A 22,207-nucleotide genomic window follows, 5' to 3' on the forward strand; every position below is an offset into this window, starting at 1 on the left:
CGCCTAGCAAATTAAATGGAACGATGCATCGTAGACTGTCCACTATGTAGAAAAGGAATGGAAGTGAGAAACCATCTGCCAGAACATGGGACACACCTCTCATGGAAACTGAATGGTGTACTAAAATCCCAAGCCATACACAGAGATCAGTCCCAATGGGAGGGAAGAATCACCAGAATCTGTCAGAATTGAACTGAAGAATGGAGCCTGGAGGAAGAGGAACTCCATGAATAGCCCACCACAAAGAAGCAACCGTCACATCCTTGACAGTGAGCCAGAAGGCATGAACAGTGTCCAGGATGGCCACCATTTATCTGAAAAACTGGAACTCGAAGAGATGGCTGGAACGAGCACAACTGCAACAACATTTGACGTGTGCACCATGCAAATGACTAATGTGTCAAAGCCAGGAACAGAGTATCTTGAGGTTATCTTGAGATGATTTCGGGGCTTTTAGTGTCCCCGCGGCCCGGTCCTCGACCAGGCCTCCACCCCCAGGAAGCAGCCCGTGACAGCTGACTAACACCCAGGTACCTATTTACTGCTAGGTAACAGGGGCATTTAGGGTGAAAGAAACTTTGCCCATTTGTTTCTGCCTCGTGCGGGAACAAATGGGCAAAGTTTCTTCACCCTAAATGCCCCTGTTACCTAGCAGTAAATAGGTACCTGGGTGTTAGTCAGCTGTGACGGGCTGCTTCCTGGGGGTGGAGGCCTGGTCGAGGACCGGGCCGCGGGGACACTAAAAGCCCCGAAATCATCTCAAGATAACCTCAAGATACTCTGTTCCTGGCTTCGACACATTAGTCATTTGCATGGTGCAGTAGCTAGGTGCATGGCCACAAGGTGGCACACAGGTTAACTAGTGAGTGAACTGCGTCATGGATGGTTCATCTTGGCATCTCATTTTCTATGCTTTGTTTACCTTGCCTTACTGATTGTCTGTATTGTCTCGCTCACATTTCTAGTGTTTTTTCCTTAGTCTCAGTGATCCAGTGTCCTCAAGCTCCCTGTACCACTTTAGAGGGGGTCCTCCAGGATTTGATCTCTAGTTCCCTGTTAGTTTACAATAACTTGTAATGGCCCGGGGCCAGATTCACGAAGCAGTTACGCAAGCACTTACGAATGTGTACATCTTTCCTCAATCTTCGATGGCTTTGGTTACATTTATTAAACAGTTTACAAGCATGAAAACTTCCCAATCAACTGTTGTCATTGTTATAAACAGTCCTCCTGGTGCTTCAGAGCTCATTAACTATTTAATAATTGTAAACAAAGCCGCCAAAGATTAAGAAAAGATCTACAGGTTAAGTGTTTGCGTAACTGCTCCGTGAATCTGGCCCCTGATGAGGATTGAGTTGAGTGGAGGTATCCAGGTAGAATACCACAGGAAGCCTCCATAAATGTTCCCAAATAAATCTTACATTTGTTTTTTCTTACAAATGTATAATTTTATACACATTTTTTTTTCCACAGAGCCAGAGGTATATTTGATCATAGCCACACTTTAGGAGTCAAGTCCAAAATTTGTATTAAAATTATTTCTATTTATTTTCCATATTTCAACATAAAATTAGTCGATTTGAAGAACTGACATTCTTTGGATTTAGATTTATACACCACTGTAGACACTCAAGAATTAGATGCCACATATGGTCAATAACAACAGGGGGAGGGGGTTACCCTGTGCATGGTTCAAGCACATTATTTGCATCATAATAAATTTAGCAGTACTGTACTGATAAACAATATTTCTGCCGACCAATCAAGTCTATTATTGTATTCTAAATCCCTTACCGAAAGAGAAGTTCAGTACTTGAAGCAGCAGTACCTGGGTGTTAGAGAGATGGTGAATCTGAGTCGAAGACCAGGTCTGCTCAGCTAGCCCTGTGTCCACTTGAGCCAGGTGGTCTGGTGTCTACAGCAATCCATAGTAGTAGTAGTAACAAGGTGAGGAAGAAGGAGGAGGAGGATAAGTACAAAAACCTACCACCAGAAACATTCATTTTTATGTCTCGGTTAATACTGTTAAAAATAATGAATAATTGACAAGTACATGAGGTCACACCCTTCAGGCAAGGAGTTCCAAAGAGAACAGGATACATGTATCACCTTTCAGGCTGGGATTTCCAAGAGGGAACAAGAGTTCAGACATTCAAGAGAAAACTACAGGCCTGAAAAAAATGTGTCCTCAGTAATGGTTACAGATTAAAAAAACAGAATTTTTCAAACTACATGTATATGCAGCAAATAACTTATTAGCTTATAGGTAAAGATTTTGTCTAAATACTTTAAAAAGAAAACTTACCTTTGACGCAAGACAAAAAACTATTAGAAAACAGACAAGCTCTTCCCTTAAGTATCCTAGGCAGCATAGAATCCAAGTCATCACTTCTAGGAAAATATCACACTAGACAATTAATTCAGATTTTTGAATGAGAAGTTTAGCACTACATTTAATAAAAACAATGTTAATTTTCAATGGTGTTCTATTAATTCGATACAAATCTTGTGACTTGATTGAGTTGTACAGTATAAAGATTTTGGCCATATAAGTGGTAAAACAGTAACCCCCAATTTACTGTGAATTCTTGCTTGAATGGACTAATAAGGGGTCAACCTTATTTTTTTCATCACAAATTTTCATTACATCCAGTGTCAGCATGGATTTGTCTATACAGGTACAGTATTCGACAGTTGATTCTTTTCAAGGGTGGCCCTCAGTAGCTCCCTGGTGCATTGGCTCTGATATCAGAGAGAGACCACCACAAAACTATCAGGCCTTTGGACTTCTGAAGGCTAAGTGAACATCACGACCAGAATCTGGTGTGCTCATAGGAGTAAGAGCATGGAAATCTTAATACTGTATCATCTAATAACCAGTAAAAGCATCAAGAAAGTACAGGCATAGTAAAACAAATTATGAATCTTTGTAAAAGAAATAAAAGGGATGGAATAGGAGCAGTATAGTTTGCTTGATATCAACAAACCAAGAGCTAGTATCCTAGTGCACAACTAGACGGCAGCTTAGGTCACCCAACGGTTCCTCGTGGTCACTGCAAAGCCACAGACACCTGTTGCTGCAAGAAGCACCATTATTTTTTAAAGCTAGATGGGGTTAGCATTCTGCTGGCTTTTTATGTCCAGCGGGGAAGCCATGATAATGATTTCATTTTTTCATTATGCTTAAGTTTATGTTCCCTATCTTGCTTTTCCTTGACCGACAGTGCGTCAACAACTATTTCACAGTTACCTTCCCTGATGTCAGCTTGTGTTTCTCGCTTCCTGTGAAGAGTGGAGGTGTTCTCCTTTCTGCTCGTGAGTTGCTCTGGTATCGAAGTAGTTTTTGCTTATCAGTGCTTAACTATCAGTGCCTACTGGAGAGTGATATCTAGCTTTTTCTACCCTCTCTCCTAGCAATTATAGGATTTAGGCTTAAGTACATATATATACATATATACATTACACACACACAGTTAGTGGACAGCATAGTGATAGATGGATAGATAGAAGAATAGACTGTCACCAGAGGAACACAAAGGACATTGTGCGAGGTGCATATGCTGCGCTTTCCAACTTCAGAATCACTTAATTTGGCCTGTGGTCTCTGGTAAGCTTTCGAGGACTTGCATGAGCTAATATGACTTAAAGATACAGAGCTATCTCACTGAAACTAGCTACAGGGAGCCAGCATTCAAACTCTCCAAAAACCATAGTGCTTGCACCAATTTATCAAACAAGACACAGTTATTTCAAATATTTTTTTCTTCCACTATTTAATCTTTTAATGTATTTCAAATTCATTGTTTATATATATCATTATTGTCCACATATGCACAAGGATGTAATTTATCACTTGTGATCAGAAAGAAAACATTTTGTATTATATAGTGTATGAATTGGAAGCCTTGATAAAACAGGACAGGTCTGATCCCAATTAGTCTATTCAAGCAAACTGCATCTCTACTGTAGTACAGTACTTTGATATTAAAACTATTCATGCCATTTAAACCACTCGGTCATACATTATGCAGAACTTGCCTCAAATTGTTATCTTGAGGTTATCTTGAGATGATTTCGGGGCTTTTAGTGTCCCCGCGGCCCGGTCCTCGACCAGGCCTCCACCCCCAGGAAGCAGCCCGTGACAGCTGACTAACACCCAGGTACCTATTTACCAGCTAGGTAACAGGGGCATAGGGTGAAAGAAACTCTGCCCATTGTTTCTCGCCGGCGCCTGGGATTGAACCGAGGACCACAGGATCACAAGTCCAGCGTGCTGTCCGCTCGGCCGACCGGCTCCCTAACTTGTATAAACTAATTGTATAACTTGTATAAACTAATTTCCCATAACTTGAAAAACAAAAACTGCTCATTATCTCCTTTTATACTGTACTCTCATTCACTAATTGTATTCCTCAATTTCTCCCTATTTACCTCTCCCAGACACTAAAACTTTCTTCAACCTATATTAATCTCTACACTTAATGCCTACCTCACAAGATTACTGGCATTATGACACACCAACTTATAAAATGCTCAGTGCATAAAACACTGAACATTTCTCAAGTACTTTACTGATAATCTCTCTCATTTATTGCCAAGAATAATTCAAGCAAACAATAGCAGCCAACTTAATGATAAACAGGATGAGAATAAATAACCCTGAAAATGTATCAATGAAATCATTACATGAATATATATAATATTATAAGCACATTAAACAGGAAAAAAAAAACAGGTTGTGTATAAGGAGCCAGAGAGTGAATTTGGAAATAGGATACATTAACAAACGTTTTCAATTTTAGTCAGACTGAGAACCTACAACCCCATGCATATTACTAAGCCCTAAACAAAGAGCTTAAAAATTGGTATCACCTCTGCAGGCTCTGAATATTCCTCATCAGACTCAGAGTCACTATAGGCTTTTGGCGAGAGAGAGACTGTGTGGGTGGTTACGTTCTCTTGCTGCTGGACTTTCACTACCAAAATATCATCCTCCTCCTCCTCCTCTTGATCACTAACCTCCTCTTGATCACTAGCCTCATCCTCCTCCTCCTCCTCCTCCTCACCTGCCTCCTTCAACTCCCGTGCCTGTCGATAGAAGATTTTTTAGTATAAATGTTTTCCACCTTAAATTTCACAAAAATTAGAAAACCTTAACAATTTTCTGACTATGCGATCAAGACGTAGGTTATGTGCATGCAAGCTAAAATTAACAAATCTAAGACTGTCAGGTTTCTAGAACTGGTGAAGCAATAAGGAACAAAATGGGAACAAGATACCAGTACAGTACTTTCATGCAATAAAATAATGGTGCAACAGAGTGGGCAAGTAAAGCCATAATACTGAGTGGCTGGAACCAACTTACTGGATACAATTTCAAGGACTATATATTCTACTCTTTATGGAGTAACTTGATCATGTGGCTTACAGCCCAGATGCATAACTAATACAACTTTACTGGTGAGAAAACAATTAAATTGATCAAGATTTCCCCACAAAGCTATTGAGTGTGGTAATAATTTTTCACATACAGTATTTGAAAGCAAAACACTGGAAAGTTTCAGGCTTCAAATGCCAGCTCTGTTCTTTCATTGTTATCACAGCAACCCAATTTTTCATTTAATTTATCTCCACCTTCGACTGTAAATTGAAATTGGCGAGTAAATTATTTATTTGGAGAGTTGGAATCCCATTTTTAAATGAATTAACATTTTAAATAGTAATCAGATTATTTTCAAGAAATCCCAGTAGTAAAAGAAATCTACAATAGTTTTGTATATTAGAGCATTAAACATGTCAAATTCTTCCACTCTAAAAATAGTAAACAAAAAAAATCCCTCCAATGCTTAAAATTTACAGGATAAATCATCTTATCTTCATTTGAAAATCTGTATACAGTACTATAATACAACTGTCAAATATTACCTGTTTCAAAATATATTATAGAAACATGTCCATACATTACCAAATGATGTTGACCAGACCACACACTAGAAGGTGAAGGGACGACCTTCTCGGCGTCCCTTCACCTTCTAGTGTGTGGTCTGGTCATCATACTTTAGCCACGTTATTGTGACTCTTCGCCTGCATTACCAAATGATACTTGGGAGAGGCTTCACCCTACCCAAAACTCATCAAACGGCCATTAATTACCTAAAACTTTGCCAATGTCAACCATCTGCCCGAAACGCTTTGCGTAATAGTGGCTTTAGGCATTGTATGTACTAGCTCTATCTATAAAGCCAACAAACTTTGTAAAATCTCTTTATGTATGTACCTTTGCCTAAATAAAAATTATTATTATTATTATTATAAAAAAAATTATTATTATTATTATTATTATCTCTTATTAGTTTCTCCACAGGTTTGAATATAACATTAAATCATGAATCCTGGTGCCAAATAAAAATAAATGAGAGATGCTACCTCTTTACTGAACTTGGCAAGGTAATGGTTATTAACCCACTAATTAGTATGGCTCATTCAACAAATGCAATTCAGCTATTTATTTTTGCTAAATTCCCCCCTGAGCAATTCAGATCCATGCAAGTACTTAACACTTTCAGTCTCCCGGCGAATGTAAAAAAAACAACCGTAAGTGCTCCCGGCGTTTTGCCGCGTAAGCGTAAAAACAAAAATGTGTATACTCGTTTTACTCTCCTGACCTTAGTTCTCGAGCTACGTATTTCATTTTGGTACCAACGTGTTCGCAATAAAATTCTCTAGAAGAACATCAGTAAAAAAAGTCACGAAACGTATAGGGATACCAGCACCAAATAAATAACTACGAAGATGACTCGCCGTGAGCGCCCAACAGCAACAAAATGTTTTTACTCTTGGGATTGTTATCACCTCCACACTTGTCCTACAACGTTAATTTTGGTATCAATGGACTCGCAATGAAATTCCCAACACGGTGATATTTTTTTTTTTTTTTTTTTTGAGATATATACAAGAGTTGTTACATTCTTGTACAGCCACTAGTACGCGTAGCGTTTCGGGCATATGAATATAAGCGAAGAATAATGATTGCGGCCCGCCCGCAAGAGTGTGGGAAGTGGTGAAATTGTTACCCGGTGTCGGTGACGGAACGACACACGGCGCTTTGAAAGTTTATACTCATTTCATTCTCATGACATTATTATTCTATGTACGTCATTCATTTTTGAGTCAATGTGTTCGCAATAGAATGTTCTATGAGCCCGTAGGTAAAAAAGATCAACAAAGCGTAAGATAGAATAGCGCCAGATATAAAACAACGCTGGAACATATCAGTGAGAGTCAAACACACACGAAATGTTTTTACTTTTGTTATGTTTGTGAACCTTTCATGAACTTATTGTACCATGCAGCCTATTGGTGAGAAAGAGAGCCTCATGGCGCGCAGTTTGAAACAAACCCAAAGTAAATCGGATAAAAATTGAATTTTATACAAATATTTTAAAAGAGGACATAAGTTTATGTCCACATAGCGGGAGCGGGTAGGCGAAACAGGACGCCGGGAGGAGTCCTCATCCGCAGAAAGTGTTAAGAATGGTTTGCAAACAATTATTTGACTGCTAATAATTCAAAAGTACACTGTGTCAGGAGACAATGACCAAGGCGATGCTATATTAATAGGTTATTTAATCAGGTTAATTAGCTTAGTAATTACAGAGTTTACATCCCATCCTAACTATGGAAAGCTGTAAATCCAGTAATATAGGTTCTGGATCACTATCTTATGGGTTCTCTTAACATATGGGCCTAAGGTACAATTAGCTTAACCAAAAATTATAAAACAATTATTGAAATAAAGAAATAAACAATGTTTAAATTCAGGGAGACTCCAAGTTTAATTAAACAATACTGTATATGCATAAATGTATTCTAGTAAATTCTATGTAAAAAGTACAAAAAGATGTCAAATGAATGCATCAAACCTAAATGACCAAAATAAATAACAGATGAAAAGAAATATCATTTATTTCTTATCACCATCTCCAAAACTCCTTCCCAACCTGTCTTTATCACTGCCCCGCCTGTTACACTCACCAGTGAAGCATCAACAGGTCCGTTGCTCGCCACAGACATCACGTGCGGAGAGGAATTCTGACTTGACAAATGTGTTAGATCAGATTCAGAGTCACTATCGCATTCTTGAGTCCCATTCCTTTTATGCAGCGGAAGGTGGCCGTTGAGCGTACTCTTCACGCCGTCCTCTCCATCTCCATAATTACTGTTGGGTTCCTCATCTTCGGGTACACCTTTGATGTTATTTTTCAGCTTCATGCCAGGAATATCAATAAATTCATAAAAAGGTCCAAGAGCATCTATGAAATTTGCCACATTTTCTGTGTATGCCATGGTTTCTATAATCTGTATGAAAAAAATTAAAATCACTTTTCGAATGTCAAAGTAACTCTTTTTTTAAGCTTTGTTCCCTCTAGGAACTCATTTCTTGAGGAATGTACTTCAGGATAATCTAAAAAATTTCAGAAACCATGCACTGTACTGGAGACTTTTTAAAGGATCAACTTAACACAAACCAAATTGTTCTAAATACTCGTTTAGCTTTAAAGTAAAACAGTTGCCCAATTGATTGCCCTGACAAAAAGATAAAAAAATGACTGACTACATATATTTATAACAGTGTGTATGTGTGTGTGTGTCTCACTCTTTCTCTGTCCAAAGTTAGAGGCCAGATGCTTGGGTCTAGCCTCACCAAAATTTCCAGGGAGTAATGGACCAGGGTACAGGACAAACATAGGCTGGTCAGGGAAGTTCTAAGTTACATGCTTTAATAAATACAGTAGTATTAGCAAATATAGACCCCCCCCCCTTCTTCACCATATGACTTTCATGAAGTCAAGTATGAAATATCTGGCGTTATTCCTCTAGTTTAAAATTATTGTCATTCATGATCAGTGAATCATGAATTCACTAATGACCTCGTAGCCTGGTGGATAGCGCACAGGACTCGTAATTCTGTGGCGCGGGTTCGATTCCCGCACGAGGCAGAAACAAATGGGCAAAGTTTCTTCATCCTGAATGCCCCTGTTACCTAGCAGTAAATAGGTACCCGGGAGTTAGTCAACTGTCACGGGCTGCTTCCTGGGGGTGGAGGCCTGGTCGAGGACCGGGCCACGGGGACACTAAAGCCCCGAAATCATCTCAAGATAAGCTCAAGATGACCCACGATGAGGCAGTGTGGGTCAACACTAGTAGTGCTGTGTGGACATTTTAAGGTCACCGCTAGTGGGCTGTGTGGATGTTTTTTGTACTGCCCTATGCCATCATGAGGCCATGTAAACATAAAAGATACTGGAGTCAGTGGAGCTGGTTCACCAAGTGGACGGACACAAAAATGGGAACTTCAGAGGACATTCAGATGGACTCGGATGGATTCAGATGGAGTGCTTGTAAAGTGGACATTTATATAACAAGAACTCCCAGTATTACAATGCAGGTCTTTACACTATACTGTACAGAATCACAGTTTTTATCAATTATGTATGCATAAATTGAGTTATTGAACACATATATATAGAAGATGTAAGCTACTAAGTGAAGCCACACAAACAAAAACCATCCATCTTGATCATTAGAGTCCTCTCATATCTACGCCACAAGTTAGCAGATTGCAAATCTAGTGCTGATGCACTCACTGACCCCTCCACCTGGCTACTGTGTTCACATCACATAACCAGTTCTTTTTTATTTGTTATGCTCACAGGCAGAGTGTTACTTTTGATGAAAGCACATATACTTTAACATGTCATGTGCTGTGATGCGCAATTTATAGCAAGTTACTCAACACTTCATATGACCTGATGCGCAGTTTAAGGGTTAAAGGTCAAAGAATCATTGTAACTTTCCCAAGCATTCCTGATTTACATGTTGAAGCTTTAGAAAGTTATTTAAGATTTTCAGGGTTTTTCATTCCAGAACAAAGAAAATCTATGGCTTAGGCTTACAGAAGGTAATTCAAACAGTACTGCACCAGAACACTTATAGGATGGCTAATGCATTTCAATAAAACTAATGAAAAATCATCATCAAATAAAAATATTACAAATCTATGAGTGTGCCCATGCAAATAAAAAACATTCAAACTGAAAACTAAGTTTGATACAGCACTGAATAAACAATGCAAAAGACTAAAACATTTAAGCAATTTGTTTAAATTAAAAGAGCGTGATGAAATCTCATATTTAAACTCGAAAATCCAAAACTCCAAAAAAGTATGGTTGAAGAGTTAATTAAGTTTGGGGAAAAAATAACGTGCAGCAACTGGCTCATGAAGTCGGCATGAATTTATAAAAAAGGAAACGATAAATGGTGAAAATGAAAGCAGATTCAGCAGATAAACAATATGGAAGTGTGAAGATTAGATAACATTGAAATCTATATTCACTGTACAGTACATTCATAATAATTAATAACTGTATAACACTGTGTATTCAGAAAATGAAAAAAATATAGTATTCATCCAATGCTCTACTTGCTCAACAAACACCAATATCTTGATGGCAATACAGTATATTTAGTTATATAATGTATATAAGGCTCTGTATTATTGTTGTTGAGAGGGGTCATCTTATCTTGTATCTTTATCTCAAGAAGATAAAGAATTCTTAATGTATTATCCAAGAAATTAATGTCAGTCAAGTATACCAAAAAAAAAAAAATACTCAAAATTCAGCTGTAAAACTGAAGAAGCAAGACTTGTGCAAAATTGACTTTAGTGTGCCTTGTATGGGATTATTACTTACCAGGAACAGTATTTATATATGTAAAGAAAATTATTGTAATAAATTACTAATTGTTTAAACAATACCTATAAGTACAGTATTATATTGTGCAAAAAGAAAGCCGTTTACAATAGCTTACAAGAGCACAAACGTTATTATCTCCAACCCAAAACATAAAACAACTAGTCTACCTAGAGCATGGCTCATATTGAAATTGTATTCAAAATATAAGTTGTTAAACAATGGCTTCTCAAGACGGTATTTATTTCAAACAAATTCCTTACCTTCTTCAGTTCATCTACATAACAATTCATTGCATCAGTTTTTGACATATCTCCTAAGTTATTCCAAGCCCGCCATTTATAACCCTTCACCATCTCATAGAAGGCTGGTTTGGGCTCTGTGCATGGCCCTTCAACTGCTTGCTTGTACAGTCCGTAAAATTTGAGCATCATATCATGAGAAGGTTGATAGGGACCTGAGAAAAATAATTGGATGTTATTTATGGAAGGCTACAACCCAAGATATTGGTAATCCACTTCTGAATTATATCTTTTTCTGAGAACAAAATATTACTCCTTAAACGTTCTTGGGGATGGTTAACGTTAAACGTTAACCATCCCCAAATGTTCCCATTCCTCAAGGTAATCTAAGCAGAGAGAACAAGGAAGGGACTTACCAGGAAGGAGAAGAGGCAGCTGGCACTTAAGGCAAAGAAGAAGAAACACCAGACTGGGTGACATGGCCCACAGCCACACACACAACCGAGCTCCACAACAAATAAAATATCGGGGCCCAGCACACTGTTAGATTGCCAAAGGCCCCAAGCCCGAACATCAGCCCACGACATATTAGAGGAGACAACAGCGAAAGCGGCTTATTTACAAATATTAGAGACCCGAGGGTAGACTGCAGGCTGGCTGGACTTGATGACATGGCAGACAACCTAGGAAATGCGTGTCTTGGAACACGGAACCATGGAAACGAGATCCACCAACAAGGCATCCACCAGAATTGGTGACATGCAGGTAGCGGCAAAAAGTTGTCATAGGGCACAATCAATGATGCGCCCCTGGCGAACCAGTCAAGCATTGACCACCAAAGGACCCCTCCAGAAGCCCACTAACTCATTCTTTGCCAGAAAAGGAGGAAATGGTTACAAATTAACTAACCACCCACCAAGGCTAAAAGAATAGAACCCATCACCTCAAGAGAAGAGTCAGAAGCTTTCCTACCTAACAGCCATAAGCAAGAGCCAACAGGAAAACTGTCTTAAGAAAAACATGAGCTGAGGGATATCCTTAAACTGATACAGGGAAGAGTGGCCCCCAGAGAGACACTAGGGCTGCTCTCTAAATGAACCGTCAATAACCATAGCCTAACCACCTGACTATTAGAGCCGCCTGCAGCGTGCTTTATAAACAAGTACAGTGGCACCTTGATAAACGAATTTAATCTGTTCCGGCACCGAACTCGTCATGTGAAAAGCTCGTCTTGTGAAACAACAACACTGTCGTCGGAGGTGTCCAAGAACCAGCAGGATTGCTAGGAAGCACCATGTGGTTTGCTTGTTAATCGAGACAAATTTTCTGCGAGTGGCTCGCTCATTACTCTAAATGCTCGTAACTGGAGTCGCTCGTCACTCGAGGTTCCACTGCAGGCCCCCAAACCCCCAATAACTGAAGAACGTCCCTAACCGAGGGCCCAACAGAGGAAATGAGACCCCTGAACAGCCCAAGACAAGGCCCCTACCCTGGTGGGCCGGCCTCACCGAGACAAATCCACATGAAAAGGATACTCTGGCTGTGCATGAGCAGAGATAGCGGGCACACAGGGAAGTAAAACCTGAGTACATGCAGCCCAAAACACAAGAGCTAAACCCACACAACAAGCTAGAATTAAAACATGCCTCTAAATTCAACCCGTTCTCGCAAATTCGTAAAGTCAATATTGACTTATTAACTACGTGCATAGGTGATATACTAAACATAATAGATACCCTTAAAAAGATTCATAGAAAACACCGACCTTACCTAACCTTGTTAGTATCTTAAGATAAGCATCTTATTGCTTCGTAATTACAATTATTACTTAACCTATACCTATTATAGGTTAGGTAATAATTGTAATTACGAAGCAATAAGATGCTTATCTTAAGATACTAACAAGGTTAGGTAAGGTCGGTGTTTTCTATGAATCTTTTTAAGGGTATCTATTATGTTAAGTATGTCACCTATGCACATATTTAATAAGTCAATATTGACTTATTAAATTTGCGAGAACGGGTTGCTAAATTTACACTAAAATTGGAAACAATATAACAAAGCAAATGAACCCCATTGAACAAGCAAATCTAATGAGGGCTGCCACTTTGCGTGAAGCATTGACGCTCACTCACGAGCTGCCATGACCAGAAACGCTACTACAGTAGTTGGTGTGACGACACCAACATCACGAACAGAACTGACTTTGGGAGCAGGCTGGGAGCCAGGGCCAGACCACCTGGTGGTGGTAATTGGTATTAATGTGTTTCGAGTTCATTTGAGTGGATCTCATTGCATGCGACTCATTATAGATCTGTCAAATTCATTTTTTTTATTCTAGACTGAATGTGTCACTGTCTAGTTTTAAAACCCCTGCAAATTCTGTGTATGTGTATTAGTGGCTCTGAAAGAATGTGCCAATTAATCACCAACTCATAGTACCTTCTAGTATACTGTATACTGGGTATGTGAATAAAGTTAGTTTTCTAACTTCCATCTGCTCTCCCCTCATTCTATTTCCACCCATGTGTAAATCTCTCTCATAAACGAGCACACAAAAATATTAAGCAAGCACTTTTTAATTTGAACATATGTATATATAATAAAAACAATGAATTCATCGCTAGATCAACTGGCTAACCATCTCATGTATGAAAGTGCTACATACCATCTTTTGGCAAACTTCTGATGATATTGACAGCTGCCTTAAATTTGTCCTCAGTAGTCATCTTGAACACCTCACAGCTTCTCAAATGGCTGCAATGACTTGTTTGGAAAGCTTCACTGCAATTTCTTCCGACAATTACCACTCGTACATCACTCACACTTTGGTCACTAGTTTGTCTCCTCTACACATTTTCAGGTTTTTCCATTTCAGTCAACAGTACAATAATAGTCAGACCTGTACTATATTTCCAACTCTGCTAACGGGTTTGAATGTTGACTGACTTGTCTCCAAAGCCTAACCTGCAACACAATGGAACTGATAAGATTTTGTTGATGAAACCTTGTAACGAATGTTGCCTTATCAATAATCTAACTATTTATAGAACCGATGCCTGCCTGGCAGCTTCCAATTAGGGGGATGATCTACTTGTTTTAATATACTGTACATTTAATATTGTTTTTTTTTTTTTTTGAGATATATACAAGAGTTGTTACATTCTTGTACAGCCACTAGTACGCGTAGCGTTTCGGGCAAGTCCTTGGAATACGATCCCTGCCGCGAAGAATCGTTTTTTCATCCAAGTACACATTTTACTGTTGCGTTAAACAGAGGCTACAGTTAAGGAATTGCGCCCAGTAAATCCTCCCCGGCCAGGATACGAACCCATGACATAGCGCTCGCGGAACGCCAGGCGAGTGTCTTACCACTACACCACGGAGACTGGTATGTTATGTTATTCTACTTTTCCCATCCAAAATACTAGTCACCTGCCTCTACAATATGATCTATTTCACCCCCTTGGAAACCTGTCTCATTAGAAGTTTCTTAGGCATTCTACTTATATCTTTTTACTACCTAAATGTATTGCATTTCATCTACTCTACAACTCCACATCTTATTCCCCCACCCCTTTTACTTATACCCATCCCACATACCTATACTAACTGTTAAAAAACATAACTTTAGAACTTTACGGGCTCACCATAGCCCGTGCTACTTGGAACATTTTGTTCCAGGTAGTGAATCTCAAACAACAAAATTAAAAAAAAAAAAAACTGCTGTACAATATATAAAGAATCAATCATATAATCAAAAGGAATATTATTGAGGTTTTATGACTGCAGTTTTTTATAGAAATTTAAAATCTTAAGATAATTTTTAGGTCTTTTCAAGCACTTTTCCATTGCTTTTTATCCAAATTTGTTACATTTTTGTAATGCACAATTCAGCAGGCTGTACAAAGTTTACAATTGATAATGGAACAATGGCTGTAAATTGAGTAAATTTTGTTTCATAAAAGAACTTTGTAAGTATTAGTTTGCTATAAGTAGTAGATTTATGGAAAAAGATTGCCAAGTAACATTAATATACATTAATAAAAATGTAGACACAAAAATGTTTCAATTATTGGCTAGTTATAAACACTGAAACTGCAACAGTCTTGGGCTATCAAACAGAAGCCATTAATTTGTCATTAGATGGGAACTCTCAGATGAATTTGAAGAAAGCAAAGAGAGCACAAACAACAACTAGCAGACAAATCCATTGTTTATTACAATGCAATAGGCCAAACAACTGTATGGATCAAGTAACAAAATCAGTACAGTACAGTACTGACAAATGTCAGCTTGAATACAAATTGGCCACAAGCACCTATGGTAGTTTTTGATATATATATATACAAGAGTTGTTACATTCTTGTACAGCCACTAGTACGCGTAGCGTTTCGGGCAAGTCCTTAATCCTATGGTCCCTGGAATACGATCCCCTGCCGCGAAGAATCGTTTTTTCATCCAAGTACACATTTTACTGTTGCGTTAAACAGAGGCTACAGTTAAGGAATTGCGCCCAGTAAATCCTCCCCGGCCAGGATACGAACCCATGACATAGCGCTCGCGGAACGCCAGGCGAGTGTCTTACCACTACACCACGGAGACTGCCATGACTGCCACTGCCACGGAGACGGAGTTCAGCTTGTAATGCTGACATGCAATACCAATATAGATGACATGCAATACCAAGTGTGTGAACATTACACACACATTAGGGCATTACATCTTATTGCATGAAAATTGGGTCATTACTGATACAGTAGAAACTTGATGTACGAATTTAATTCGTACCAAAGAAGGCAACATAACCCAAATATTTGTACACTGAATTGCATTTTTCATTGAGAAATAATGTAAACTGAATGCATTCTGAACAACTGCTTTACATACACATTCTCAGAACCTAACTTGCTCATAGTAAGGGACTGTAATGTCTGAGTAAGACTGTCTATTCAATCACATCCATAATTAATTTCTGGCAAACAAATTATGTTACATTATATGAACTGTAGTCTTGGAATGCAATGTGAAAGCAAGATATCATGGGTGGTATGCAAATAAGGGGACACAGGTGGAAATTTAGTGCCCAAATGAGCCACAGTTATGTTATCTTGAGGTTATCTTGAGATGATTTCGGGGCTTTAGTGTCCCCGCGGCCCGGTCCTCGACCAGGCCTCCACCCCCAGGAAGCAGCCCGTGACAGCTGACTAACACCCAGGTACCTATTTTACTGCTAGGTAACAGGGGCATAGGGTGAAAGAAACTCTGCCCATTGTTTCTCGCCGGCGCCTGGGATCGAACCCAGGACCACAGGATCACAAGTCCAGCGTGCTATCCGCTCGGCCGACCGGCTCCCTTGTTAGAAAGAACTTTTTCAGTGTCAAAGTAGTTAACAAATGAAATGCATTAGGTAGTGATATGGTGGAGGCTGACTCCATACATGGTTTCAAATGTAGATATGATGGGGGGGGGGGCCTTGACGGCTGAATGGACAGCACTCGGGGTTCGTAGTCCTAAGGGTCCGGGTTCAATCCCCAGTGGAGGCGAAAACAAATGGGCAGTTTCTTTCACCGTGATGCACCTGTTCACCTAGTAGTAAACAGGTACCTGGGAGTTAGACAGCTGCTATGGGCTGCTTCCTGGGGATGTGTGTGTGCGTCAAAATTAGGATTAAGAACTTGCCCAAAATATTATGCGTGCTAGTGGCTGTAGAAAAATGTAAGAACTCTTGTATATACAGTATAAATATATAAATAAATAGAGCCCAATAGGCTCTGGAATCTGTACACCAGTTGATTGACAGTTGAGAGGCAAGACCAAAGAGCCACAGCCCATCCGCCGCAAGCTCAGCTAGGTGAGTACAAGTATATACATGATGAGCGACCAAAATAGTTATCACACAACAAATGTGAAGTAAGAACAAGAGCAACAAAAGTCACCCCATTACTTTTTAGTTTAGTTCATTTATTATGCACACCATACCCATCTTGTGGGCGGTAGCGGAAAGGGTTACAGAGGCACATAATGGGCTCAGGGACTGAACCCCACAATTCATTTAGCTAAGCAAGTTACAATCTTGATGAGCTAGTTACAAAATTCAATATAAGTCGTCACATCAACAATGGGTTCGAGATCGCATTACTAAATCAATTCTCATACCAGGAATGGTTGAGCCACACGAGTAGCAACACTTCAAACCAGACACAGCTGATCCCATCGAGACCTGTAAAATACAGGGGCCAGATTCACGAAAGCACTTACGCAAGCACTTACGAACGTGTACATCTTTCCTCAATCTTTGACGGCTTTAGTTACATTTATTAAACAGTTTACAATCATGAAAACTTCCCAATCAACTGTTGTTATAGTTATAAACAGCCTCCTGGTGCTTCGGAGCTCATTAACTGTTCAATAATTGGAAACAAAGCCGCCAAAGATTGAGAAAAGATGTACAGGTTCGTTAGTGTTTGCGCAAGTGCTTTCGTGAATCTGGCCCCAGTACACTACTGAACAAATTGGTCAATATTAATGCAGTTTCTACTAACATGGGGCAACAGCTCCAAGCTCAACACACCACAATGTTGGGGGCAGAAAACAGGAGATGCTTTTCACCCAAAGGATTATAAACCCATAAATCCACCTACCCACTGAAGCTATAAATGCCAAGACATTACTTCAGTTCAAAATTCAGTTGATAAACATTCGAACAATGGGGGGGGGGGACTCTGACAAGTCTGCAGCTTCCTGTCACAATCAAAGCCACTAGTTAGTGGCCCCCCCTCAGGTAAATTCAGGCAAAATCTTTGTTACTTATTACATATTCAGTGTCTATTTTTAATACTGTACACGTTTATTACATAGGTATATGTCAGGCTGCGAGCAGCCGCGTCCAACAGCCTGGTTGATCAGTCCAGCAACCAGGAGGCCTGGTCGACGACCGAGCCGCGGGGACGCTAAGTCCCGGAAGCACCTCAAGGTAACCTCAAGGTAAGGTATATGTGTACAGTATATAATATGTTATAACTTTACCAAAAACTGACTGCTGTATAGCTTCTATCTGCTCTCAATCAAGACTGTGAAAGTCTTAACTACTGTATATGTTGTGTATATGTCGTACCTAGTAGCCAGAACGCACTTCTCAGCCTACTATGCAAGGCCCGATTTGCCTAATAAGCCAAGTTTTCATGAATTAATGTTTTTTCGACTACCTAACCTACCTAACCTAACCTAACGTTTTCGGCTACCTAACCTAACCTAACCTATAAAGATAGGTTAGGTTAGGTTAGGTAGGGTTGGTTAAGTTCGGTCATATATCTACGTTAATTTTAACTCCAATAAAAAAAAATTGACCTCATACATAATGAAATGGGTAGCTTTATCATTTCATAAGAAAAAAAATTGAGAAAATATATTCAGTAAAACTTGGCTTATTAGGCAAATCGAGCCTTGCATAGTAGGCTGAGAAGTGAGTTCTGGCAACTAGGTACGACATATACACTTCATATAAAAACCATAAAATAATGTATTACCGCCCATTAAATGACATAGGAAATGTACAAACACTATTTAAGCCACTATACACATCTGTGACCAGGTATCCTGTATCTATTACAGCTACCCTGTAATAGATACAGGGTATCTGTAATAGATCTTTGTAATCTGTATATCTGTATAATAGTGTCTGTATATCTTTGTAATAGATACAAAGCAAAATTTATCGAACAACTGGAAATTTGGAATGATTAACATGGCATAAGACTATCTTAATCTAAACCTGGTTGATGGGGTTCTGGGAGTTCTTCTACTCCCACAAGTCCGGCCCGAGGCCAGGCTTGACTTGTGAGAGTTTGGTCCACCAAACTGTTGCTTGGAGCGGCCCGCAGGCCCACATACCCACCACAGCCCGGTTGGTCCGGCACTCCTTGGAGGAATAAATCTAGTTTCCTCTTGAAAATGTCCACGGTTGTTCCGGCAATATTTCTTATGCGCTTAGATTAGGCTTCTATTTCTTGGCGCTTTCCCCTGATAATCCCCTTCCCTCCCCCCCCCCCCCATCATCTACTATCCACTGCCACTCTGAACTATAGGTTCTCGTAGTGCAGTTGGCTTCACTCTAGAGTTACAATCGGAGTTCTCGGGTTCGATGCCCAGGTGGGCTACAAAAGGCTGGGCACCTATCCTTTCACCTAATGCCTCAGTTCACCCAACATACTGTTGTGGGGGTTGAATTCTAGGGTCAATAATTCGGCTTCGAGGGAGGGGGGGGGACCTAGATACAAGCTTAAAGTATATATATATACGCAAGCTTCCTGTCACCGACAACGGGAATTATTATGTAAAGCAAGTGTGAGGTGGGGACGAGGGTAGAGTGCCAGGCACCACAGCACCCCGACCCACCAATGGTGCCACCGTAGACAGGGGGGAGGGTTAGTGGTGCCAGGACGCACACAGCCCCTCCAGGGCCACCAGCCTCACTCTGGGAGGTCCTGAGGGTGTTCCTGTAGTAGGAGTCTCCAGCCCTGTCGCCCCTCCAGCTCGTCCTCCACGGAGGTCACCACCCTGCAGCGACCAACATCAGGCTACCACCATTCAGCGACCATCATCAGGCTATACAATACAATACAACACAATACAATTTTATTGTATTGTATTGTGTTTATTGCTATTTATTTATTTATTTATATACAAGAAGGTACATTGGGTTAGAGAGAATACATAGCATAGTATTTACAATCTTGTAAAGCCTCTAGTACGCGCAGCGTTTCGGGCTATCATTTGATGTTATATTATTTTTACGTTTGCCCAATTAAACAATTAAATGTTACTATTGTACTTTACTCTGTTATATTCTAGCAGCTTTAATAAATTGCACCTTTATTTTCTTTGTTATTAATGTTAAAAACTACTGTATGTACTGTTGCTAAAACTACAGATGCCATAATATGATAGTCTATGACTGTAATCATTCAGTATCACCTTTATATTGTATATAATTTGTTACCTTTCTTCAACATTCCCACTTATGTTAGCCTACTTCTCTTGTTGAATCAAGTGTGTTCCCCATTATACCCCTTATATAATTCATAATTCATAAATAATTTTGTATCTAATTATTCCAAATTTAGATCGAAACTATTTGTTAATTAGTGGCATACCTTATATGGGTAAATCCTGTTCCTACCTCTTTTGGTGTTTGTGTACGCATTCTTATGAATAAAATTATGAATATTATGAATTATGAACTATCAGGAGGTCACCACCCTGCAGCGACCACAAGGAGGCCACCACCTTGCCGCGATCACCTAGAAGTTAACGTCATGCAACGACCACCGAGAGGTCACCGCCATATAGTTATCAAAGACAACCATCAGCTTTATATAGAAGGTCGCTATAAAACTAATTTATCAGAATGTGTTTTAATAATTCATTTTGTCAGGGACTGACTTAGCTCTGAGATGATTTGTTGCTGTCGTTGTGAAGGGCTTGGTGGGTGGCTGTCGGTGTGGAATGCTCGATGGGATGGCATTTAGTCCGTCCTTGTTTTAAGCCTTGTGCTCCTGCAGCCTTCTTTACTAGTCTGATGGATAACTTCCATCGTGTTCCTTTTTTGTCCCCTATTATCCATCTGTTCTTTTTAGACGAGATTTCCTGACGTCTCTGTTCCGATCTTAAATATTCTTTAGATTGGGAATGTTATGCTGGAGAATGTAGCATTTGGCGTATGTAGTTCTAATCGACCCCAAGACACTACAGCTTCGACACAGAACAGACAGCAGACTACGACCGCATCGAGCAACAACGCTCTCGTTCCCCATCGAGTTGACACACTCACTATTCCCCATCGAGCCGCCACGCTCTCCCACAGAGCTCCGCGACTCCGGCCTCACTCAGCTCTGCTATGCTCCAAGCTCCGTCTCAACGTCTATGGCGATACCATAGACGTTGTAAGATCGTCTGTAAGCCAAGTCTCACAGAGTCCCACGATCAACGGTGGTGCACTGGCGATAAAATTGCGTAGAAATTGCGTCTTCTTAAAAAGGGAGTGGGCATTCCAAAACACCACAGTATTCTCTGGATGGGGTGCCATTATCCCTGAAATACAACAGCTAACTTTTTGACCACCAGTGCACAGACGTCTCCAAAGGGGGAACCACTAGAAAAAGCCATAAAACCCTCATACAAAGTAAGTAAAATGTGTGGTATCAATGACTTCCAGTCCAGAGGATGTTGATCTATGCTTCTCTCTGCCTGACGGAAGGTGGTCGGCTCGCGAACTCTCTTGACGGCGTCTGCGACTGGTGGGAGCCTCACTCTGGGCCTCATGTTCCCCCGGTGTCACAATCCCTTGGGAAAGTGCCTGGGGGACCAGAGGATCATCAGGACTGTCTGTTGGAGCAGTACCTCCTGATCGATGGGTGTGTTGACGACGCCGGTGTTGGCTTCTTTGAGGAGAGGCAGGAGGGTGACGAGTGCTAGGCTCCGGCCGAGACTGAGCGTCCATGTCTGTATCCGTGTGTAACGGGGGTTGGGGGGAAATAGCTCTATCTTGTCCATTATTCCACCCCCCAGTTAACTAACGAGGCCGGGGGAAACGGCTCTCTCTAGTCCGTTATCCCGTCCTCAGTTAGCTAACTATTCTAAAGCACTCCCAGAGTTCCTAAGGTAACCTCTCTCGTTCAACACCTTGTAACCTAGGTATTTGACTACCTAGGTGCTAAGACTATAAGGCGCCGTAACTTGACCAGCTACCCGGAACTCTAGAGAACTCTAGAATACAGAATCATTGCCACAAACGTATAAGAGAAAACGAAAGGAAAGAAATGAATAGTGAAGTAATTAGTGAGGGTTTGGGGTGAGAGGTAGGGAGGTGGGAGGAGCGAGGAGGGTCATTAGTTGAAAGTGAGAGTTTAGAGAGGGGTGGAGGGAGAGGTGTAGATAGGTAGGAGTAGAAGGGTAGATAGTAGAAGAGTAGATAGTATAAGACGAAATGCTGCCACCATCCATTCATGATCATTACATACAAGACAAGGAATGGAACTTGTCTGTATCACAATATTCACCAAAGATGTTATCAAGAGATCATTATTAGTATGGTCCCATCTTTAACATGTACTCATTCTAAACCATGAAACCAGTAACCACAGAGGCTTTCTCACCTCAACTCAAAATCTCTAGGGAATAAAATAAAGTTCATTTAAATAATAAATTCAA

At 40.1% G+C, this 22,207-nt stretch overlaps 1 protein-coding gene across 1 annotated transcript in view; it reads right to left on the reverse strand.

The window, feature by feature from the left end:
• Window positions 1–22,175, reverse strand: part of LOC138349693 (acyl-CoA-binding domain-containing protein 5-like) — a 31,384-nt gene extending 9,209 nt beyond the window's left edge. The window contains 6 exon segments of the mRNA XM_069336191.1: window positions 1,829–1,915; window positions 4,873–5,088; window positions 8,035–8,358; window positions 11,018–11,211; window positions 13,665–13,963; window positions 19,394–22,175. Coding sequence (XP_069192292.1) covers window positions 1,829–1,915; window positions 4,873–5,088; window positions 8,035–8,358; window positions 11,018–11,211; window positions 13,665–13,725 — 882 coding nt within the window. The 5' untranslated portion in view covers window positions 13,726–13,963; window positions 19,394–22,175.
• Window positions 22,176–22,207: the final 32 nt, after the last annotated feature.

Source organism: Procambarus clarkii, chromosome 35 (genome assembly GCF_040958095.1).
Source record: "Procambarus clarkii isolate CNS0578487 chromosome 35, FALCON_Pclarkii_2.0, whole genome shotgun sequence".
NCBI lineage: Eukaryota > Metazoa > Arthropoda > Malacostraca > Decapoda > Cambaridae > Procambarus > Procambarus clarkii.